General features: G+C 39.4%; 1 protein-coding gene across 2 annotated transcripts; it reads left to right on the top strand.

The window, feature by feature from the left end:
- The first annotated feature begins 1752 nt into the window (after positions 1-1752).
- Positions 1753-25439, top strand: LOC115453978 (protein piccolo-like). Of its 2 annotated transcripts, XM_037440612.1 has the most exons (10): positions 1753-1919; positions 2446-2511; positions 6625-6835; positions 14687-14882; positions 15026-15313; positions 15472-15788; positions 16036-16521; positions 16738-18793; positions 19075-20643; positions 20804-25439. In XM_037440612.1, exons 3-10 carry the CDS (start codon positions 6626-6628, stop codon positions 20860-20862), a joined length of 5181 nt encoding a protein of 1726 aa, XP_037296509.1. In that variant the 5' UTR covers positions 1753-1919; positions 2446-2511; position 6625; the 3' UTR covers positions 20863-25439. The 2 variants fall into 2 exon arrangements, with proteins under 2 accessions (XP_037296509.1, XP_037296507.1); XM_037440610.1 differs by having other exon boundaries at positions 1753-2511.
- The last annotated feature ends 756 nt before the right edge of the window (positions 25440-26195 follow it).

The raw sequence follows: 26195 nt of genomic DNA, 5'->3' as shown, positions 1-26195 counted from the left end.
GAACTAATCACTAACTAGACGTGAATTTAAATTCTTTACTTGCCAATACTTGTTTAGTTACCCAGATTAAAGCCGAAACAAAATGTATGAAAATGGACCTTGAGGTATCGCCTTAAGGTGGTAGCTCAAGGTCCATTTTATTTGAGTTGAAAACGTAAAATAATTAATAATCATGGATATTTCTGCCTTTAAAATTTCGTCATATTAAATTTTAAAGACCGAAATATCCATGATTATTAATTATTTTTACATTTTTCTTTCAACTGCGAGAACTAATCACTAACTAGACGTGAATTTAAATTCTTTACTTGCCAATACTTGTTTAGTTACCCAGATTAAAGCCGAAACAAAATGTATGAAAATGGACCTTGAGCTACCACCTTAATGCAAAATTTCTTCTCAATCAGTTGAGGATGACTAATTTAAAATTCAGTAGCATAATTTGACCCGAACATATAAATACGAACATACATATAAAAATTGCATATTAAATAAAAGCTTGTACAACCATTACAAAATAGTTAAATACACACACTCTAATAAATTAAGTATTATCTGAATAATAACATATAACAGCATTTTTCAATTTATTTTAATTTTCAGAAAAGGCGAATTTGAAGACTGGGCCGATGAAATGGCCAGAAAGGGATTGTTCCAATCAGTCCCGCAAGCAAACCTGAAAGATAATAAGCATATGAAGAAATAATAGGATTTCTTTGTATCAATAAAATTTTGTATATTTAAAATTTTCAAGATATCATTAATTAATTTATTTATGTACCCAAGTTACCAAATATATTCCTGATCAATAATAAATTGGAATACAGTCTACCTACAGTATACCAGATGCAACTTTGAATATTATAGTAGTCACTTTGCCGAGAATACATATTCATAATAATTAAAAAGAAATGGAAGCTAATAATGTGCTTGTTATATTTCTACCAACCCCTTTCAGTTTACAGTTTGTTTTATTGTGTAGGTTCGATATGTAATCTTACCAATTTCCTAGTTTTCCAAACCCGACTTTTATACTTTGCCAGTAAAGCAAAGTACCTAACAAAGAGAATATACAAAAACATTAGAAATATAAATTAGGCACTGACTTCAAACAAATATTTAACGCGCCTATAAACATAAAACAAATTAAAAAGTGTTTTAATATTTTCTTATCGAATTCGTATATAAAGTTCAATAATTGTTTGGATTCTAGTAATTTTCGCAGTCGGTTTTTTAACAATAATTGGTTTCAGAAATTTAATGAATCTCGGAGGAATGCGAATGATTATAGAAAATATTTTTAAGTAACCTAAATAAAATATTTTTAATTTATTACGTGAGTTACGAATATTAAAAAAAATATGTTTAAAAAATTACCTTCCTATCTACGTACTTTTTTAATCAACAGGAAGTGAATCGTGTCCTCAGCTTAATGGCGGCAGCCAATCACATAGTTGTATATTATTATTAAAACATGGAGATTACTTTATCCACCAATCGAAAAGAGCCTTCAGTGGAGCATGAAACATTGAGTATATGACCTTGTAATGTGGTACAGATAGATGAAACGAAAATTAAACTACAGGGTCTAAAATTTATATAAAAAAAAAATGCGGCAGTTATTTTTATCTAAATTCTGTTTCTGTAATTTTTACTGCATTTTATTATTTAAAACCATATTTATATACCGTTTTAATATAAGCACTTTATACGTTTGTCAAAGGCTACGTCACTCATGTTTGTCTACTGCGAGTCAGTGCGCATGTCAAGTTGAAAATTGCAAATGGCGGCCGTTGTTATTGTTCGTACCGAATTAACTATTTGTAAATTATATACTAATCTTTTTAGCGATTTTTCTAATGAACTGTTATACTGATGCGATGCTTTAACTTCTCATAATTCGGCGCGACAGGTTTTATGTACGTTTTTAAGTGTTTTGAGTGTTTTTTTGGTATTTTATGTGTGTCATGCAAATGGGGTAAGCTGGAATTATCGGATGTCGCTTAGGTTGTTTTGGATAGTTTTAATAAGAAAATGAAGTGATGTTCTGTGACCTTAAGTGTTAAAATGAATAGTGCATAAAGTTTTCCAAATATCGCTGCATAATTAAAGTGTTGCAAGAGACAGGAGCGGCCGCAATTTACGATAGTTCCATGCTGTGACTGCACTCCCCGTACATTTCAAAATGGCTGCTCTTTACGATATATGAGCTTTGCGTCACTGGAACATAAATCAGTGGATTCGAATCGTTATGAAATTGTCGCGTTTCTAGTCGTACGAACTCTGGTGAAAAATCATAAATAATCCAGGGACACGTTCCCGGGCTGGTGTGGACCGTGGCATTAGTGTTGTGTCATATGTTTTCGTAGTGGAGTGGACACTGGCCATAGGTCCGATATTGGCTTGCGTCCGTGCCGGACTGTGATGTTTCGTTTGATATTCCAGGATGATTTGAGACACAAGGGAATGGTACTTGTGTGGAATTGAGCGGAATGTGACATCGTATGAGAGGTGAGTGGAGTTTTACGGAGGTTTATTTACATTTTGCGGCGAGTGCCGTGGTGCTATGTTCGACACAAAATGGACACAGTGGTGGGTGACAGGACGTCGGGCGGCCGGTGCGGACGTGCCCCGCGCGCGGTCTCGCTGAAAAACATTATTCGCGGTTACAATGTCGCAGTTTGACCAGTGAGAAATTGTGTAACACGCAATGTGCTGTTGACGTTGTTTCGGACGTCGTTCGCGGCATATTCCACGACCACGGTGCTTGTAAACTCCACAGATATGTCGATACAACACGTTAGTACGTTCTTATTAGTGTTTGCACCGCGTGTAGCGTGTTTGAAACTGAAAAACATACCCAAAGTACTAAGTAAACACCGCGTAAGGTTACGAAAAATACATGTGTCCTAAACATCGCCCATACAATGTCATTCACATCAATATAAACCAATACAGGTGTACACTGGCTTACATAAATTAAAATTGTTAATGAATGTGTCTTATTTTTATGCTGGAAATGTTGAATATTATCATTTGGAACATGGCTTCAAGTAAATTTCCTTCATGTGATGTTGTGGTTAGTTTTCGTTTCAATAACATTACATTTTCAGATTAAATGTAAAGTTTACATTAGTTTTTGCCTAAAATCATCCTTTTCAGGTAACCAGGATTATATTTCAGTGCAATAATCACTTATAAAGCATAGATAATATATGAAAACTCATGATTAATGTAAGTGATTGAAGATTGATCAGCAAATTGAAAACAGTATTACAGTATGGATGCTGAAAATGGTATGAATAGTATTAAAGGACAAAAAATTATAATAATTACTAAAAGAAAATATGAAATACAAATAATATAGAAAATATTTAAAAAAATGTGGAATTAAAGGTGTTCTTTTTCAGCAGTTTGATATACATAAATGAATGTTACAAAATGTTGCTTTCAAACAGAATAGTGTACAAAAAATGGTAATCTAACTTTGTTATGACAAAAAATAAGTTTTAAAACAGACTCAATTATCTTGGACTTCATTTCAATATTGAAATTATTTTAAAGGTACAGTGAATATTGGGTTTGAAAAGTTATATCAAAAGGCGAATTTATTGAATTTTCTTGACAAAATTTAGTATATGTGAATAATGAATACCAAAACATAGTTTTTCTTAGATAGTTTAATATCTACATGAATTTGGATGGTATGTGTGTCGGTTATAAATGACATTACTAAAATTGTAAAGAAATTTAAAACAATGCTTTTTTTTCCAGTCATTGAGTATACTTTAATTAAAAAACATCTGTTGTTAACACAAATATTTTGTTTTTTTGTAAATAGTTATTGAATTAATTTATTATTTAATTAATGTATTTATCTTTCAGTGCAATGATAAAAATTTGCTTTTGTATAGGACAAAATTAACCACTTTAAACTGGTTTGTTCCAGAAAATTAAGTTTCATGTTTTATCTATATTTTGGAATGTAAGTAATTAGTGATTACTTTTTTACTTGGATAGGTTAATTTAATTTTTAAAATAAAAAAAAATATTCAAGTATTGTCATCATGTTTTCTCCATAAAAAAGATTCATTATTCTAAGATTTTTTTTTCACAATTAAAACATGACCTCAATAGATTATGCAATAATAAAATGATTTATCCTATTGCTCAACTGCACATTTCTGGTAAATATATGAAAACTTATAGTTTTTTTTTTAAACCTAAAGCACTATATTATATCCGTTGTATAAAATGATAATACTATTAACAACTGATAAATTACTCATAATTATTGAATATGAAATTTCAATACAATTTTATGAAAGTACTATAAATTTTGATAAGTCTTTAAAAAATATTTGGAGACAAGGAAAAAAAAGATCAATTAATATTTACATTAATTTTGCCCCCAACGGTTCAAGTGCAAATGTTTATGGATATTTCCACTTCCTGGAGTGTTTTTTTTTATTATCATCCGTCATGTGCAATGAGTCAGCGTGATAATTGATAATGTTTAACAGTATGCTTATATTTTAAACTTACCAGGTGATGTATTAGATTTGCACTGTCAGAAACTAAACTATGCCAATTAGGGGAATACCGCATTGTTTTTTCTTGCCAAACTATTTTTTTTATGATTGTAACATGAGTATGGAGAAAATGGTAAGAGTGGCATGAGTTTTAGTATTACCTGGGTAGTAAAACTTTAAGATAAATGTGCAACATTAGGTTCAGAAATGAGATTTTAGATTTTTTTTTTAACAAGAAAAAATAAGATCTCTTTTTATTTAGCTCGCCTGCCATGTATGCTCTACCAAAAAATACTATAATTTTATCAGGATTATAGTCTAATGAAGGTGATATAAAGTGTTAATGTGTTTCTTTTGAGGGTTATTTAGTTGTTGCTTTTTGAAAAAAAATAACTTTAATAACCTACTACATAAAATAACATTTAAAGTTATATTTTGCAAATTAAATTAAGCTTTTCAATTTTACAGTTATGGCAAATAATGGCAATTACTAACATTCCAAAATATTGATCTAGAAGTCACTATCAATGTAAATTGTATTTTCATAACAAACATTCAATTTATATTTTTATATATTTGGAATATTTTATTAAAAAAAAACCAGCGTAATCCACTAATAGTGTAAAAACTATTTATTATTTAAAATAATTGTGATACATTTTAGGCTTATAATATGTCCACCTCATTACATTATGTCATATAACACAATAATAATTAATGATTATGTAACAGATAATAATCTAATGAGTTAAATAAGTGTTAACTTGTACTATGATGAATCAATCTCTAGGTATCATACATATGATATAGGATTTGTGATACATATAAAGTTCCCACACTCAAGTTATTAATATTTTTTTTATGAGTTTTTTTTACTCCTAATTAAATGCAGATTATTTTTGAATGATGTGAATTAGAATAGGGCTTGTGTAAGGAGAATGTAATATTAAAAAGGCACTACATAAGTTCAATTTAAAAATATAGAATATTTATAAAGCATGCTCTTGCATTCTAGCAGTTCTCGATTGTTATATAGAATTAATTCGGCATCATTACATATTATTTATTAAATATGTTTTAAAGATGTGTAATACTGCTCGAGCAATAGAGTTTGGTAATAAAAAGTTAATTTATTTACATAATGTTGCAAAACATAAATATTAAACAGTTTCTTAGACATTTTTTTAATGTCACAGCAGAGTTAATGAACCAGTAAGATAAGTGCAATGCTAAATAAACAAGTAAAACATTAATTACGCAGTATGCTAATCAATAATTTGATATGATTATCAAAACTATTAATTTCCGAATGGTTAGGTCTGGTTTTCGTTTTCCACATTTTTTTATAGTAAATATTTTTCCCACAATGTTTAATAATAGTGTTCAATAATGTCTATCTAAGTGTAAAAAAAGTCTAACAAGTAAACTGCATCCAAATATTGAATTATTGAAGATGCAGTCATATGAAAAATATATTCTTCATTAAAGTTTTTAATCAGTATTTTGCCTTACCATTCTAATAAAGCATAAAAGCCAAGTTAAACCTGTGAAGTATTTAGAAAGAATGCAAATTTTTAATTGACTAGTAGGTAAAAAAGAACCATTTTATGATTAGCAATTCTATTTATTACAGATGCATTTTCTACTACTTTCTAAGTAAATAAGGTAAAAAATTGCTCTAAAATATTTAGGGGCCTGGTTCATAATTTTCAAGTAAATATCTGTCACTAAAGGTATAACAACCATTTTTAATAAATTATCTCTTTTTTTGACTTGTTTACATATTATTAATTCGAATTGGGGTATTTGGCATTGGAATGAAAACGGTGGTAAGACAGTTAATGCACATATCACTATTGTATACTTTTTATTTGGGACCATGACTTTTGCATTTGTTCGACCTATAATATACGACGATTACCTAGCGTTTACTCAGACATAAGTAATTTTATAACTTATTTTCTCATCATTTATTTGTTGTGAGTGCAATATATGGGGTGTTTTGGACGCGAGGTTCCGTTATTTGATATGTAGTTCGCCTCTCTGTCATCGGTTATTGGTTGGTTATTAAGATTTGTGGTTGGTGTTGCAGCATGGCAGCGGACAGCGACGGGCCAGGCTCGGCGGGTGGGGGTGGGGGCGGGGTCGGCGGCGGAGGCGGCGCGGGCGGCTGGTGTGGCGTGGTGGTGACCTGCGAGGGCGACCTGCGCGACCCGAGGTTTCCTGCGCGCCTGCGCCGCCTGCTGCGTGACCTGCGCGCGCTTCTCGCCGACCCACATCCGCACTCGCTCAAAGTTAACAAGGTACTGATATTTTTTACAGGGTCAACAGTGTGCATATTATGTTGAAACTATTTTTTATGATGCATTAAAGGAAAAGTCATAATTAGAGAACTACGAGATTGACGCTCCAAGCGAATTAGCGTCACAAAACAACGAGGCTATATTTAGTCTCATGGCCTGACCATAGTTGAGATAACACAAACGTCATCATTTTGATAAGTGACAGTAACTTTGACTGTTACTGTTAATGAAGGAATTCACCTTAAACAGGTGACGATAACGGCTTACGATTAGATCAGGCGTATGCGCATATATGCCATTGTAGAACAACAAATATCAAAGTATAATTTTCACACGTGTTCCCTTTTTTGGTACGCTTATAAACCAAACCGTTGCGTCTGAACTGAATCTATGTTATATAAAGCTGAAAAGTCTGTTTGTTTGTTTGAATGCTAATATCTGGAACTACTGGTACGAATTGAAAAAACCTTTTAGTATTGGATAGCCTATCTATCGAGGAAGCTATATCAAGCTATATCCAATAAGAGCGGAGCATCGATGAAAAATTTTGCAAAATCAGAAAAAATATTCCCTTTGAGAGTTTCCGTTGCGCGCGGTGCGGAAACGGTTTAAATTACGCAACTAACGTGTGTGACAGAATTGTTCCTCTTAATAATAATAAATAATAATATCAGCCCTGTATTATATACTCGCCCACTGCTGAGCACGGGCCTCCTCTACTACTGAGAGAAATTAGGCTTTAGTCCACCACGCTGGCCTAGTGCGGATTGGTAGACTTCACACACCTTCGAAATTCCTATAGAGAACTTCTCAGATGTGCAGGTTTCCTCACGATGTTTTCCTTCACCGTTAAAGCGAACGATAAATTCACAAAGAATACACACATGATTTTTTAGAAAAGTCAGAGGTGTGTGCCCTTGGGATTTGAATCTGCGGACATTCGTCTCGGCAGTCCGTTCCATACCCAACTAGGCTATCGCCGCTTTTTTTCCTCTTAAAAAGTTATAAAAAAATATATGTATTATAAAACAAAGTCCCTCGTCGCATCTGTCAGTCTGTCTGAACGCGATAAACTCAAAAACTACCCAAAGGATTTCGATGAAATTTGGTATGGAGATAGTTTGAGACCCTGGGAAGGACGTAGGCTACTTTCTATCCTGGGAAAATATATAGCGGGTTATTTTTTTTCGAAATACTCTTTCACGCAGGCGAAGCCGCGAGTAAAAACTAGTGATACTTTAAAATTACTACCCTATGTAATTTTAAAAAAAGTTATGTCACATATTATACATTTTTTAAAATTTCCCCGGTGTTTTTGTATACAGATATCTTTATGGTGGCTATTTTTTACCTTTAGTCATCAATAAATTGTATTTTTTTCCTGTATCAAAAATACTTTGTAAGTAGGTATGTAACTATGAGGCAATGTTTTTACATCCCTGTAATTTTTTTTCTTTCTTATTGGAGTAATTCGGTACAATTTTCCTTAAAGTTGAATTTAAAGATTTTTTTAGTGTATATGTTTAGCAAATTAACTGGTAAATTTGTATTTTGTTTTTTCAACAATCTTCAAAAGTTGAACTTGCGAAAACATTATCAAATATTATTCTTTTAATTATAATCTGTCTCCATGACGTGGTTGCTTTTAATTTGTAAAACCTTGTCAATGACACTGCAAGATTGTATGCAAACATTTTGGGCCGATTACGGCAAATCAAATAAGGGTATATAATAAACCATAATTAGCGCATTTAATAGAAGAGGGTCCCTCCTGTATGTATTTATTTTGCTCGTAGTAGGATATTTTTATCCGTTCGGAAAGCTACCACCGTACACAAGGTAAAACCCGTCACAGTGGCCCATAGAAGTCTGTAGGGTTTCGGGATCAGCCTGTATTTCTGGTTAAAATAAGCTATATTTGTGCAATACACATTACTTGGCCCCTACTCCACTTGTCATCAGGTGCAGTAGGGGTATTTCCCCAAGAACGTCTAAAAAATTAGAAAATATGGTGTCTTTAGGAATCGTTAAATTAGGGAAATCGTCTAATTTGCTTTAAAATCTCCATTATTTAACGAGTTACAAGTTTGAAAATTCATTTGTCGGTTTTGTTTGAAATTCTTTATGTCTTTGTAAACAAGAAATAATTCCAACCATGGAGTTCATTTTAAGTTGACTGTTATATGATGTTCAGGGGCGTAGCTAGTGATACGGGCCCCCCGAGCTTTGTGGCCACTCTTGGCCCATACCTACATTAAACTAAGCGGCTGCTCAAAAGTTGGCACTGCCCTGAAGAGCCCCCAACAAATATAGACATAGGGCCCCTCTATGGCAAGCTATGCTACTCATGATGTTACTAGTTTTATTAATTACATTATTATGAAAACAAAAGTATACAGTGTGTTTTAAGGGAGGTCGCCCACGCCATTCCTTTATAGCGAAGCTATCGTTCGTTTAGTAAAAATGCTTTTGCATCTTTACTAGCGCACGTTAGTGGCGTTCGCAATTAGCGCTGGGAGTGTAACAAAGCCCGGCTCCATTAATACTATTTTGATACAAAGTTCCAAGTCTCGCACCTGACACCTGTACCTTGCGTCGCGACAGCTGCGTGTTTCTATCGCTACTGTATTGCTACCAAAGCGTGACAGCATCACGATTATAGCGATAGAGAATCATAAACGTGGTCGAATGTGCACTAGCAGCAATAACACTGTTGGTAGGGCTCTCATATGTGAGAGTCTCCCTGGGTAGGTACCACCGCAATGTCTATTTCTGCCGCCAAGCAGCAGTATCTAGTCACTGTTATGTTCCGGTATGAAGGACATTGTAGCCAGTGTAACTACTGGACATAATGAGACTTAACATCTTGTCTTAGGATAGCGAGCACAGTGGAATATAAAAAAAATATTTTATAATTCAAGGTCTTGGATGGTCTTTACCGTATATGAGCGGTCGTATCGCTTACCATCAGGCGAACGGCAAGCTTGTCACGTCATTCAAAGCAATAAAAAAAATGTGGACTACCTATAAAATTATGACAGTTTCGCGACTGTTTTGCGGTGGTATCGCTACTACATAGTTGCAGAGTCGTAGTGGGCGACCTCCCTAATACACTGGAAGGATACAACGTGTTTTTTCTATAGAAACAGTTTGCAGCAAAAAAATAAATGTTTATGACTATATTAGGTTAAGGGGTTAAGATATGTAAAACTCAATTTTATGTCCACTTTAGGCGTCCTGCAAAAAATAATGTAAGCATTCTTTGTAAATATTTTTCAAGAAATAAGTAGTTTGGCTTATGGTCTTTTGCACAGCGGCGTATTTTTATTATTAAACACGATACCGTGAATAAAATCATAATTAATATCTGCCAAACATCGCTCAACGGTAAGAATTTTACATCGTTAACATTTCGATATCTCTCTTATTTACTTGAGTTAACTATATTCTGAAATAATACTATACTCTATTTTTAAATACACTCATCTTATTTTTTTTTAATACTGTTATATATAACAAAATATTTAATAATTTTTAAAAACGCCTACTCAAACAACAGCTTATAGTAACAGGAATATTTGCAGTTACGCGCAGTCAGGCGCTCTCACAAATGTCGACATCATTTCGTCTAGGATGTGTATATTATGTACTAAATAACATAAAATATTCTAAAATACTGTATACACTCTATGTAAAATTAAAAAACACAAATAAGAATTAAAAAATATTAACATGTGATTTGAACTTCGTCTAATTTATATTAAATGCCTTACCCTTCCATACTAAAGGTTTTTGACAAGCTACAATATTTTTAGGTAACTATGTATATTTTGTCACTCGGTTACTAAGAGTAATTTTCGGTGTTGCGATATATTACAATAATTGGAATTTGGGTGAGGGTGTATGTTTAAATTATTTTATTACAAATATTGATATTATGGATCAATGGTCACTAGACAGAAAAATACGTTAGATTTGGTATTGCTGGCCACCATTTTGAATATTATTATTTTAGGCTCCGTTTTAAAGTCGATACCTGGACATGTTTTGGACCACAAAACGAGAGTCTAGTACACACTAGAGCCGATTTTAGACTAGCAAGTTCTCGCAGTACTTACTATATTGCACAAGAACTTTTAGACACGTTTATCTTAGCGGAAATATTTTTATAAGTTTATACAAATGGGATTTTTAATTTGGTATAGAGACAGTTTGAGACCCTGGGAAGAATATAGGTTCCCGGGATAATATACAGCGTGACTTTTATAACGGAAAACTTAAGCCCGAAAAACTTTATAAAGCGGGCGGAGCCGCGGGCAAAAGCTAGTACGTAATATTTTCAAACGTAACTTTGACATATCTGATATTTTAACAATCAAGGATGTAATTGTACAATACCGTGGAACTACACGTACCGCCATCTAGTTAGCTTTGGTGTAGCGCCCAAGGTCAACGCTCAAGGGCACTGGCCTCACTTCCATTCTTAACACGCATGAAAAATAGGTATGAAAAATATTTTTTATTACTGACATAAATTATTTATTGACATTACATGACTTTGTTTGAACGCGTTAATCTTAGGAAATACTATCCAATTTTATTTCTTTTATTAAAAGGAAGCTACATTTTTCTTGAGTGCTTATAGGCACTATCCCGGGAAAATATAAAGTGTGTCTTTTATTCAGGAAAAACTTTCACGCGGGCGGAGCCGCGAGCGAAAGGCAGTCTTCACTAAACTTCTAGAATATTTGTTTTTATTGATTAATGATTTTAATTATATTTTATCAATTTTTTTTGTGTCTTCTTTTTAATTACTTAAATTTTTTGGAGGATATTTTTTTATTTAGCTTTTTATTTTATTTCCTGTAAGGTAATAACTTTAGACCGGTCAATTTTAATGGGTCGTATTGTAATTGAATCATTACTCATTTTTTTTTTTTAAAAATTATCAATTACTTGACGTGTACCACATCTTGGTATCTCTCTCGCACGCTCGTGTCATGATTACAGTGACGTCACTAGGCAAGCATGATTTGTCATTTGAAAGGCCAAAATATGTTATTGAGATTATAATATTCTGTTTTATTTTTTTTCCATTTAAGATTTAGTCTTCACGGCAAATAATTTTTGCCATTGTGTACATCTCTCAATTTACTCTGGTTTTTATTTCGCTGCGTGCGCGACGGTCGTATTCAAACACTTTGAAAATATTTATTCATGAAAACATTCACAAGGTCTCATGAATAGTCAGAATTTGACATCGGTTTGGTATATTGCTTACTGCCGACGATAATCGGTGTTACATTTTGTGTATTTTTTTATAAGGAGTAAATTAAATATTGTTTGTAATTGTAAATATCATCGAATATAGTTGTATGATCTATATTAGCTTTTGCTCGGGGCTTCGCTTGCGTGAATGAGTCTTCGGGATCAAAGTCCCGCTGTATAATTTCTCGGTTAAAAGGTAGCCTATAAATTTCCCAGGGTCTTAAACTATCTCCATACCAAATTTCATATAAATCTGTTCAGTTGATTTTGAGAAAATCGCTAACGTACAGACAGACAGAAAAAGAGAGTTTGTTTTATTATATGTATAGAATTATTAATAATTATGGTAATTCATAATTTTGTCATAGGTTTATATGAACTTTATGAAAATAAATAAAGTTTTTAAGCAGTATTCTCATTCCTTTCCATGGTATATTTGGCGATGCTGAAGTTATCCACTTGTACGTTAGTTTTTATTATGTCTGATCGTGGTTTCTACCTTTACATGACCACCTGGATAGCGACCACCGTAAATATGGTATCAAATCCTCCATAATGGCCAGCGTAAGGTTCGCATTCATTCACCCTGTGTATATCCGGTTCAAACAGGCCGACATAATTATGTCGACAAGCGAGGGATAAACATCTCTCGTCGGAGAAGAAATATGGATGTGTTATATCTCTGTCTACTCCTGAGCAAAAAAAGCGTGATTTTTTTTAAATTATGGCAGTCACTTATCCCTTTTTTCATACTTCGAGGTCGGTGCAATGTGTAAAGTTTTTCTATGGTCGACCGTCTCTTATTTCTCTAGAGAATTCAACGGACTTAAAGGCGAGTATTCATAAACATTACTTAGTTAAGTACGGGGCAATGCTATGATGATAAGTCTCAGTGCTTACAGCATGACTGTCTTCGCAGTGCGTAGGCATAAGGGCGCTGTGATTGGCTCATATTGGTATATAATTTTACTTCAGTTGCCTGCAGATAAATAAGGCTGAACAGGGAAATAGAAAACTATGAAATTGCCGACACTATGCGTTAGGGCGCACAGTGCGTCCTCATAGTATTTTTTGTTAATATTTTTGTAATTTGCTTTATAACATGAGTATATAAACTTGAAAACTTCTGTACAGTGATAACTTCTGTACAGTGTAACTAATGTACAGTGATACTTGACCGCTTGGAAGGTCTTGCGTCTATTTCTACACAAGGTGTGTATTATTATAAACCTTTTTTGGTTAAATGCAAATAGAATTATGCTAATGACGTTTTTATGATGTTTTTCAGGAATAAAATTCCCGTTTTAAATTTACCGGATTAAAAAATAGCATATAGCACTCAGGAGGGACGTAGCTTCCTATTACGTAAAATGAGATTAAAATCGATTTATTACTTCTTGAGATTAGCGCATACAAACAAACAAAGAAATTCTTCGGCTTTATATAATAATATAGATTTGGTTATTATACAGAATTGTGGTATTGAATTATGGAAATAAGGAAAACCTCATTTTACGTTATATCTTAATTAATTTTAAACTAATTTTATTGATTATTTATGCGATAGGTCACGCCTTCTAGATGGTCACATATCAATTAAAATATCTGAAATTGAGCATGGAAAACAAATGATAGTTTTTACAGGTAATTACGACATTGCAAGTAACAGGTGCCCTCGTCAGTGGTCATCTCACGATAGAATTTAAAGTTCAAATACCTATAGTAACTGTTATATTGTTTTGTTATAACACAAACATTGTGCATCGGGATTTGAAACAGAGTGCTTAAGAAAGTTATTTTCTTAATTTATAGTCCCTTTTTTATTTTTTTATTAATAGCGATAATTTCCCGGGTGATTTTGCATCATCCAAAAAAAATTGTACACGAATGGACATAAAGTTTATAATTTTTGTTATTAAGTTAAAAAAAACGACCAAGCTCCTTAAATAAAGAAAAAAAAAAAAGTTAAAAAAAAAACATGTATGAAATATAACATTGTAATCCACGGCCTGCAAGTAGTTAAACGTGACTTGTTTTTGGAAGTCCTTTAAAAGTATAAATACTAAACAGGTTATTATAAGTTTTAAAGATACATTGTGCATATTCCGTAATGTTATATGTTTTACTTTTGGGTTATGAGGTGATAACACATTTTTTTTAAAGTAACACTATCCACACGATTTAAATAAGATATCAGGCATTTGAGTGCGCTTGTCAATCTATGTGAACGAAGTATAGTAAAAAGATAAATGACGACTTTTCCGAAATATGATCACATATATTTGTTGGCGTTTTTTTTTTGTTTTGGTACATACCCTCTTTGGATATTTAATGATAGGCAATGGCATTTTCTTCATAAAACGAACTTATTTAAAAAAAATAATCTTAATAAACTTGCATCTATCAAGATATGTATAATCTTTTTTTAAGTGATTCACGTTTATCCTGTCGACGCAACTGTCGTTCAGTTTGATTTCTGCATGGTTTTTTAAACTTTACCCAATTTTCAGTGTCTTCGAGGTGAGCTGACGTTTGTGAGAATACAAAGTGATTCTATAAGGAGTTTGTCGCGTGTGTGCGCAGGTGGAGCCGTGGAACTCGGTGCGGGTGACGCTGTCGGTGCCGCGCGCGGCGGCGGCGCGGCTGCGGGCGCTGGCGGCGGGCGGCGCGCCGCAGCTGCGCGCGCTCGGCATCCTCTCCGTGCAGCTCGACGGCGACGCCGCCGTCAGTCTGCGGCTGCAGCACGGCGCCGAGCTCACCATCAGCGCAGACGCAGATGGTACAACCATTGTTTACTCTTCTTGTTCCAAATTAGCGCATCTACAAAAAAATCGCGTAGCACGCACCCGAGACTTCAAAACGCTGTTATAGTATTAACAATATAGTATGAAATGTATTAATAATATCGGGTTTATTATACAGATGCGAGTACGTCAAGATCTCAACCGAACGCGGAGCTCCTAGCAGGGCTGGAGGGTATCGGGCGGCTAATGGAAGGGAGCGGGGCGGGCGCGGGCGCCGCCGCCGCCACCTCTGACGCCCCGCCGCCGCCGGCGCCCCCGCGCGACTCCTTCAAGTCGCCCAACACGGTCTGCCCAATGGACGGCAAGATCCCGCAGAACATTCCCACGCCGACCACCGACCGCTGCGAGTTCCCCTTCGGCAGCATGACGCAGGCGAGGGTTATACATAGGAAAGAAAATACGTTAGGTAAGAACCAGAGAAATATTGTTCTCAGGGAAAAATAGCACGTAACAACATGGGATAATCTATACTTATTGGTAGTGTACCTAACATAATCTGATCTATAATCCTCAAATCAAAGTATATCCGTTAAGGCAATAATACATTATGTTGGTTTGGGGCAGGTTTAGGTGGTCCATCGGGCGGCATCAGGCCTCCTGCGGATGGCATGTTCGCGCGGCCGTCGACGTCCGCGTTCGCGGGTCCTCCGCCGCCGTACCCCGCGGCGGCGGCGACCTCTCCCGCGCCGCACGCGCCGCCCGCCTCGCCCGCGCCGCACACGCCGCACGCGCCTGCGCACTCGCCCGCCGCCGCGCCGCCCACCGTCGCCATGTCCTCGCCGTTGCTCGTCAATCTGCTGCAGAACGACGCGCCGGCGCCGCAGCCGCGACCTAAGCCTCCGCCGCATCCGGCCAAGTTGGATCGACTCGAGGACGGACAGGTGAGATGAAGTGATTGAGATATTAATTTGATTAGGTCACCCTATGTCTTCTTGCATGCAGCTAATATTTGTTTAACATAGCATATTGAGAGGATGAACCCAACGAACTGAACGAGCTGAACCTGTTCATTTACTTGTCAATTAATTTAGTTTATTATAGTCTGTCTTTTTGCTACTTATTTATGTTTAAAAAATACTTTTGTAACACATCGTGCAAATCAGTGACCTTCGATCGTGCTCATTGCAGGTGGAGCTGGCAGTGGGCCGAGCGCCCTTCGAGTATCGATCGCCGCGTACGCCGGGGCCGGCGAGAATGCCGTCATCGCCAGCGCCTCCCCCACCCGCGCCACCACCGCCACCGTCACCTCGCGCGGCGCCCCGGCCGGCGCCATACGTGCGGCGTGCGTTCCCGGCCCCCCGCGCTGCGCCGCCGCCGCCCGGCGCGTACCGCAGCACGGTGCCGGCGCCCAACGCGACGGTGGTGTCGCGGGCGCGGTTTCCTCTGCAATACGCAGCGGAGTCGTTCGGGCCGCCACCCCCGTACGGCGTACGGCAGGCGGGACAAGCGCCGCCGACAGGGCCGGTAGGGCAAGCGGGGCCGCGCGCGGGTCCGGCGCGTTCCGCTACGCCTGCGCCCGCGCCGGCGCTAGCGCGCGTCACTGCCGAGGACCTACAAGCGCTGCTGCCGCCGCCGCCCACCTCCATGGATCAAAAGACGCAGTCTAGTTTCCAGGTATGTGATGTCAAAAAAGGGATTACTACCTCCATCCACAATGTCAGAAGCGTTGATCATGCGTTGTCGATTTGTAAGAAAGGGAAGGATAGACATAGCTATTGTTGTGCTTCCAGTAATTTAAGTCATTGGAAATATAATCTTATATTTTTATAACTCCATGTTTGGCATTCCCAAAAGGCGTGGCACGTCTACATGCGCGATATATATTTTCAGGAGTTCCAGAGATATCAGCAGCAGTACATCGCGCTCCAGCGAGCCAACTCACGCACCAACACCTCCAGTCAGGGGGATTGGAACGAGCCCTATCGGGACTCATTGTGGGGTCTGCAACTACCCGATATCCCGGACACGTGTGACCTCGACCAGTTGCTGCCGACCCTCGGCGCAGACCTCAACTTGGACGACACCGCCCTCTCCGCCATCTCCGACCTGGACACTAACGCAAAGCTGGACTTGCTCTGTGATCCGGCGCAGCAAGACGCGCCCAGCTCCGAGCCGAACCCGACGCCGGATTCTTTATTACAAGAGATAACCGGTCAGTTCACGCCCACGATGAACGGTCCTTACCCGGAGACGTCGTCGGCGTCGACCACGCATACGAACGTGAGTGATGTGCCTTCAAAGTCTAGCTCGTTCGAGAGCGAGACGAATTTCATGCCTCCCCCGCCCGTGCCGCAGCAATCCACTTCGAAATACCAGACGAATCCCCATTCTGTGGCACAGCATCCCCCTTTCAAGTCACCGCCAACGTCCTTCACCCCGTCGCCGAGTAGTGCGAGTTCGGAGAGATTGATGGTCAGCCAAGGCAGTCAAATTGGTCATATGGGTCAGAACCAAGTGAGTCACACAACGTCGATGCCCCCGCCGATGCGGTTGCCTATTAGAGCGGCGGCGTCGGTGACCACAGCGACTGTTGGCTCACAGGCGACCGCACAAGAGATCGAGGAGCAGAGCAAGCAGTACCTGATTAAAACGCTTATGAGGGACGATGACGTACCACCGCCCAAGGAGCAGGAGAAGAAGCCCGAGGAGGTGACCGTCGCGCAGTGTAAACTGAAGGATAGCGCTACTGATACACCGCCCGAGATTTTTGGCATCGCCAAGTCGATACCGGAGGATGACGGTAAGAAAGACGATGATAAGTTAAAAAATAAGATCATCAAGAAAGAGCGGGACGATAAGTTGACTGCGCAGAAAGGCGGAAAGCCGAGGACGACGGGTGCGAAAGAGAAGCCCGCCACGCTCAAGGACAAGATTGTCCGCGACGGGAAGTCTACCAAAGTTGCCTTACCGCGTGCGCCGGTGGCCAAGCCGGCCACGCCCGCCGGGGACCCACCCAAGTCTCCGCCCAACGAGAAGGAGTCCATAAAGCTAAGACTCACAAAGACCAAGCTGGATAAGAACGAGCCGGTGGTTCAGCCAGTTTACAAGGCGGATGTGAGCTTCGTTAACCAGCAGAAGGGCGACAAGCCGACAGAGAGCGAGCTCAGAGTTCCGCCCCTCCACATCAGTCTAAAAGGCCGGAACTCTGCCGTCATAAAGAACTCCAAGAAAGAGAAAAAGAAATTCAGTCCGGGTGATTTGCACACGAAGAAGGTGAAGATCAAGAAAGCTTTGGAGGAGGACAAGTCTCACAGAAGGGACTCTGACGAGTCCATAGCTTCCAAGTCAGGTGAGAGCACCGAAAACAAGACTGATGAGTATTTAAACGCAAAAGGCATAAAGCTTAACAACCACTACGAGGGTGACGCGATAAAAACGGAAATCGCGGGCGACAACAACGTCGTTTACAGGATGAAAACGATTTCGAAAAACGCCCACATAGTGACCAAGTCGCACGACTACAAGCCAAACAACAAGATGCAGCTAGACTTGAAAATGAAGAAGAAGTTTAAAATACTCAGCGAGGGGAAAACGGACAAGGACAAAGAGTGGAAAAACGACACGCTCGATAAGGAGGGCAAATACGCGCAGAACGAGGGATACAGAGAGACTGCCAACAACCACGACGCGAAAAAGAAGTTACCCGGCATGGAGTGCGGTGCGAAATGTGATAAGTCCAGTGACGGCAAGACTGTGCCTGACACTGAGTGTGATAAAGGTGCTAGTGAAAAGTGCAAAGTGGAGTGGACGCTCGCTGACGCCGACGCGCGCAACTCCGACGCAGACAATAAGTTAAAACGGACACTCGCCGAAAGTGCTATTACCTCACCCAATGGGCTGCTCACTTCAGAGAAGAAGAGGAAAACCAGTCATAGTTCCTTACCAGGTAAACAAATATTGCAAATAACTCATTACCCATCCAAAGTAGACTGTGTCAATACAAGATTTTTCAACGTCATTTAGAATGTTAGATTCGAAAAATCGTAATGGTTTTATTTACACGATTATCTTGAAAAGAAATAATTTATCAAAGGAACGAAAAGAGGCAATAGACTAAAATAAGATAGCCATTTGAATAGTAGGTTAGAAAGTAGCTTAGCAGACCATTAGAAGTCGTTAGTGTTAGGTATTGTAGTGTATTGACATGGTTCGCGTACTATGTTTCAGATCCACCTGGATCGACAAACGTAGGCACGATAGCCAGCCGCGGGGACTCCCCGCCCGGCGCGTCCGGGCCGCGCGGCGGCGCGACGTCGCCGCGGCGGAAGGAGCGCCCCAAAGACAAGTCCTACTGTAAGCTCGTCGCCGAGCGAGCGGCCAGACCTGACACAGACAAATTTGCGAACAGATCACCAACTTCACAAGCGCAAGGTGAAGATTCCGGCATAGAGTCGATGGACGCGCTATCGGAAAAGTCGCCCAACCAGGCGAGTCAGTCGCCGCCGGGGCCGCAGCGCAAGGAGCGGCTCGACATGCCGCGCTCCACCAGCCCCACCTCCGTGCAGAGGATAATCGGCGTGATCGACCAGCCGCCCGCCTCCGACGAGCTGCTCGAGCGGCTCTCGCTCGCCGCCGGCCAGCCGCGCTACGACACCGTGCCGCCCGACATCGACGACCTCGGCGACATCGAGGCCGAGCTCGCCAAGATGCACGCCGACGTCAACGGCGACGACGCGCCGCGACAGACCAAAGAACGACAGCCCACGCCGATACTCAGGGACGAAGAGAAACAGCCGCCAACACTCGATAGGCCCTCCGAAATAGACGTCAAGAAGGAGGTCAATATCGAGAACAGTGCCTCCGAGTCGAAAGAACTGATCAGCCCTAAAAAGGAGAACGACTTCGACCCTCTGCCTAGCAGGGTGTCGCCGCCGTTGTATACATACTCGAATCAGGAAAAAATCAGCGCTGACCTCGAGGTTAAAGAAGAGAAGGTAATCGCTGAGAATGGTGAAACAAAAGACGATAAAGAAAAACAGGAGCCGAAATTAGAGAGGTTACCACTGAAGGCCGACTTTCCCGATAAGAGTTTACTCGAGCAGCTCTTAATAGAGATACCGACGCCGGACTATGTTGGGAAGAGGCCGGAGTCACCGTCGCCGTCCGCGCTCGAGAGGGTCGCGCGCAGCAGCGTGCGGACGAGGTCCAGCAGCAAGATGAACAGTCCTGCTGATGGGCCGAAGACTCCGCGCCTCAGTCCCGGGATCAACAAATTGGAGCGGTCTGACTCGCCGGCGTTGCAGCCTCGCAACTGTGTGCGCGGCACCGACGATAAGACAAGTCCGAGGAACGCGCTGCCCGCCACGCCGGCCGCCAAGCCCGCCCCCGCCGCCAAGCGGAAACGGCGCGAGTCGGAGAGCTCTGGCGCCTCCACCATCAGTTGCGAAGAGGGGCTGTCGCCGGCCGGCCGACCCAAAAAGAAGCCACGCCGCACCGACGCCAAGCCGTTAAATCCGGCCGCGCCGCCCGGCAAGACCAAGAAAGATTCGGACAGCGACAGTGACGAGCCGCTCATATGCAAAGTGCGCGGTAAGACGGGCAAAGGCGTGCGCGGAGTAGGTCGGGGTGCGGCCAAGGTAGCCGAGGGCGTCGGCACGCGTCGCTCTGTGCGGCACGGACCCGCGCCCGCCGCGCCACCTGCACCGCACACTGCGCACGCGCCGCCCAACGCCGCACCTGCACCCTCGCCCGCGCCGCCACTAGCCGCGCCCGTCAGGAGAAAAACCAGAAGTGCCGGTGAGAATCTGATTATTTCACTTTTATATATTTTAGCTCTTAAATTATTTTAATAAAATACAAATATTAAGCTTATAATGAGATAAGCTAATTCAATTGGTCTATTATCAATATAATGAGTATGAACCGTTTACTCACATCAACCTGTTGTGTGTTGCAGTGGGCGAAGTCCCCGGATTGGCAGCCCGGCGGCGACGCACGTCCCGCGACGGCAAGTGACGGCGGGCACGCGCGGAGCCCCGGCCCGCGCCCCGCTCGCCTTGCCCCGCGCTGACGGCCGCGCCGTGCGCTAGCCCGGCGCCGCCGCACTCACCGCACGCGCCGCACGCAGCGCACGCGTCGCTAGTACCGCACGCGTCCCACGCACCGCACGCACCGCACGCACCGCACGCGTCGCATGCACCGCACGCGCCGCGACTACAGCTGCTGTTCCCGCTCGACTGACCGCCGACAGGCACGGCACCGTCACCGACAGCCTTAGTACCCGGTGAGCTAGTATGCGCACGCCAATAAACATACCGTTCTATGTGTTATAATCAGTGCCTCAAAGAATTTATACAAAATTCACATTTCTCTGCCATAGTGTTACTGAAAAGTGTTGTGTACGAAACTTGAACATAAATGAATTATAGTGTTGCTGTTGTCACGTTTTGAGCGTAAGTTTTGTCGCGTTTATATATTGGGCGTGTTTGTTTTCATTAAGCTCGTTTAAGTGACAGCTCAATAAAGAAATATTATTTTATATCTTTACAAGCCTTGTGTCGTCTCTTGCTGACCACATCCTCAATTTTGTATGAGTGCATTGTGCGTATACGCGCCTTTTGTAAAAACTTAATAGTTACTCCGAATATTAAAAGCGAGCTTATAAATACAATTACGCCCAGTGTATAATCGATTTTAACGTTTACGCTACCGTTTTGTCCAGTCAAATATGTTATTTGTTGACGAAACAATTATCGATAATTTTATTGACTATCGATATATTATCGACTATCGATTTAGATTGATCGATGTATAAAATCAAAATACACTGTTGGTTGTCTGATTGCCTTAGCTAGATCGCTCATAGTTAATAGATTATGTTACTTATTGTAAATATATACAGAATTCAATATTGTTCGGATGTTTGTGCGTTTTTTTGGGGTGCGCATACGTAAGTAATCCTATACAGGGATCATAGACAAATAAACCTACTAGACGACGCCATTGGCATATTTACTGTTTAAATAGGTATCTAGGTAAAAACCACAGGAAAATGTGTTGGGTGAACCAAAGAACTTTTCATCCACTTCAAACCATAGAGTTTACATTTGAAATTTTGTCTATGCGTCGTCTGTAGGCTCATTTGCCTGTGACAGGGATAGATTGAGGTTAACACTGTTGCCTTTATGTAAGCACATGTTAGTATAAATTATGTTAATAATATTTGTTGCGCAACAACATGAATTGGCGTCAAATGTCCATGTTGAAATTATATAATAAGCTACATAACTAATTTAAAACAAACATATATTTATTTATACAAATCAATGAACTAAATGTATATACATTTGAATGTTAATTTAGAAAAATATGTTAACACTATGGTACATGCCGTTGTTTATTGCAATTTGTGGAGCTAAGACATTATTTAGCAACATTTGCTGGGCAGTGTGTGACGCGCAACTAGTTGGCAAATGTTGATCAACATCGCGCATCTTGTAATGTTGGCACATATTTGTATGATGTCGAATTTGTTAAACGTCATGTGTTGCTTATCAAATGTGTGTGTATACATATAAGTATACTCCATAAAAATTATGTTCAAATATTGACTATTGTCAATAAATATTTTTATGACCGTGTTCTCTGCGACATAGAGATGATTTCGCTTATACAATTCATGGTAAAGATAACAAATTCCATAAACAAGTAAATCTGAAACAAAACATTGGATGATTTACGACCATTAAGTGGTACCATAGAGTAGACGGCATTGCCATAGCTTGTGTTAGGAAAATTAAAAAATATATCAAATCATTTGGCCCACGTCTGTCCCTGTAAAACGAGGGTATAGTACATTTTTTTAATTTTTTATCGTTCTGGACTTTTACAAGCCGACTCGCATTCGGCGTGTTTTTGATATCGACTTTTTATTTAGTGAACAAATCATGTTACCAATCACTGTTGCACTTGATTATTATTTTCTCTTTTAAATGTAAGTTATTTTTAAGCGCCTCTGAATATTACCCCGGGGCCGAATTCGGCGTGGCTCCGCGAGGGATGTGACCTCACATCGTCGATATATTCAGAATGTTGCCGGACGTTTAGGCGCACACAGTTGTTACATAAATGTTGAATAGTCTAGTATATTTATTTTTTAACCAATCACAAGAGAAATCAATTTAGGACGGTGGTGTACGGCTCGCGGTGCCACGGCCGGCGCCCCCCGGCGGCGAGCCTTAGGTTACTAGTGAATAGATGAGTATCAATTGTACAAAAGCACTCGATATGTAGACACATTGTTATAATAGAGTAATTAATTCCCGAGAGATATAAATGAATGCATAAAAAGTAATAATTAAAAACATATTTTCATACGTTTTTGCACGTAATCTCGTGATTCGACATTGTGTGGTAAGCGCAGCGTAGTTGTTAATCGTGTTTTGGCGGGAACACGGCGTTTTTGCAGTTTCATTTGACATTATCTCGCATCGATGTGAGTTGAAGGTAGATAAACTATAGGCGTAATTAGATCTAGTGGGTTTTATGTAATCGGTAGTTGTGTTTATAAATTTTAATCTGGAACTAAATGAACCGTCAAAATTTGCGAATATTGAAACGTTTTTATCGTGAGTGAAACGCAACACAAGATGGCGCGTTCCCGCGCAAAACTTAGGCCGCTATTACGATTAGCGTTTTTATATTGTAAGGACAATTCACGACCAATAATTGTAATTTAAATTGTGAAACTCGATAATTTCTTAGTGAAATGATAATAATCGCGACTGCGTGTTTCAACAGTTTGTCTGTGCGGGCTTCCAGTATACTAAACATTTTTCATTTCGATGCCCCAATGTTTCCTCTCGAATTGTTTAAAACAAACAGCCATTAATTATAATTTCTTCATCATCCTCTCACCAAATCGTTTGATCCAGTGATTTTTAGGCGTATATATTAAGTTCTTCGCGCACTGTATATAATTGATCGACATTATCTTTTTAAATGAATTAGTTTCCTGTTTAGTCGTTAGTATTTATTATCACATTTTTTTACTAAACCGTTCACTTAATGTTGCGTTAAACGGTATTTTGTTGATGACGTCACGGTTTGGGCAGGTGGTGTCGCGCGTGGACGGTTGTCGCGGGCGAGGTCTGGTCGAAATGGTGTCACGCGGTTCCTAGTTAAGGGATACAACCCAGAGCAATAAATGTGGATGTGAAGCAGATATTATTCCTTTTTTAAAGTGCACGTTTTTGGACAGCTTTTATTGGATTTTTATATAGCTTAGAGGGCTGTTACATTTCGTAGGTGTTGCGTTGACCCCACTCCCATATCCCCCTTCGGACTGACGGCTGCCAATGTCGGTATAACGGTGCCCCCGGGCGGGGCGCCGTGTCGATGTGTTCAGGGGCGCGGCGGCGCGGCGGCGGCCCGACACCCTCGCTTACTTCAGTGGCTGTGCAATGGCGTTGGCAGCTCGCTATCTATTTTCTACGTTTTAAATCGGACAGTGATAGTGCTACAATAGTACGTACATAGTTTGTATAGTTATAATGAGAATATTTTATTAAAAAAATAAATAAAAAATTAAACTTAGTTGAAGTGCATTGCCTGAAAAAATTGTGCCCTATATAGTGTGTGGCGTGGATGTGTGTTAGAGGTAGAGGAGCGGGACGCGGCTAGTCTGTGTGGCGCGAGCGTGGCCGGCGCGACTCCGGCGCACGTTCCGTTTTACGTGCTTTTGTTTCTTTTTTTAAATTATTTTTTAAACGAAGTCGGTACGGCCGATGTACAATCTCTTGTAAATGTTTATGTATAGACGGGGATATTAATTACGTTAGACGTTAAGTGTATTTGTTTGTTTTGTAAAGACTATTGATGGATATCGGTGTAAATATGCGACTAGCGTACGTCCCTGCACGGGCGGACTCCTGTAGTGAAGCAAAAGCCTTAATACTGTAATATAGAGGAGTTGCAAGCTTGTACCATATAATTATATTGTATGAACTCTCAACTAGCTGTGTATATTGGGTGTATAGTTATCATTATTAGTTTGTAATTGTTTTTGTTTTTCATTATATTTTCGACTAATGATAGTAATTTATGCCGGTAAAAAAATTAAAATATATACGTTTATATGTATGGAAAGAGAAAATACAAATAGTTTATAAACACTATAAATATAGAATAGGGATACTGCACACGAGCATAGCGTATAGTTTTGGTATGTAAACAATATATAAACCTGTAAATAGATGAGACGTAGCGAATAAATCGATAAAATACTGAATATTTTACGTTATTTGTAATATTATGGTAGTGTTGCGTCGACGGCGCGGTACACTCACACTACACGAGAGAAGTGACTACTGGCTTGTAGATCCACCCGACGTTATTGTGCATTATTTTCACTGTAAGTTGCTTTCTGTCTTTTCTATATTATTTTTTAAATCATATAATTATATTCGTAAAGTATGATGAGTCATGGTGAATTATTATCATATTATTGTGAATGAAAAAGAAATAAGGAATATAATTGTTCTGCTATTATTAAATTTGTAAAGTTAGTTTATTAATAAATGAATAAAAAAATATTTTTGTCGTTTCAATTTGTATGTGTGTGATCCTTAGATGATGCGAAAGTCTGCTTTGCATGTAATAAGCAGCTAAACATCGAATTATTAACACACTTTACATAATCAAGATGTAATATTGTACAGACAAACATAATATAGATAAACTAGCTGACCCGACAGATGTCTCGTCTTAACTATGAATTTGCAGCGCGCATTCTGTCAATCGCTGACAGTTATTCCAAACACTTGACAGTTATATAAAATTAATATTTTCGTTAAGTTTGCTTAAATTTTATAATTTTCCGCGCAATTTTTTGTTTTTTTTCTTTCATAAGAACCTTCTCCTGACAATAACAAACAACAACAAAAAAAATAGTGAAATCGGTCCAGCCGTTCACGCGTGATGGCGTGACCAAGGGAAATAGGGATTCATTTTTATATATATATAGATATCATTTGTTAGGCAAGCAAGTATGGCTTGCTTGCACACTCCTTCTATTAAAAATCAAGTAAAATTTTCCGCTATCAAAATCTGCTATGTGCTTGTGAAAATAGTTCTTCCCATTCGATAAGGAAAAAATCTCTATCAAAAATAAAATTGTAGAGCATTCTATTACTTACATTATTAGTTATACGTACTAGAAGCAATAATCGTAGTACTCATGTTCTTCATATTTATCGAATATATGTACTTCAAAATACACTCGCGAAAATTTGTTACTTACATAAGAAATAGGTTACCCAGCCTAGTGCTATCATTAACAGGCTTTGTAA

Source organism: Manduca sexta, chromosome 4 (assembly GCF_014839805.1).
Source record: "Manduca sexta isolate Smith_Timp_Sample1 chromosome 4, JHU_Msex_v1.0, whole genome shotgun sequence".
NCBI classification, from domain to species: Eukaryota; Metazoa; Arthropoda; class Insecta; order Lepidoptera; family Sphingidae; genus Manduca; species Manduca sexta.
This window is presented reverse-complemented; position numbering and strand designations above follow the sequence as displayed.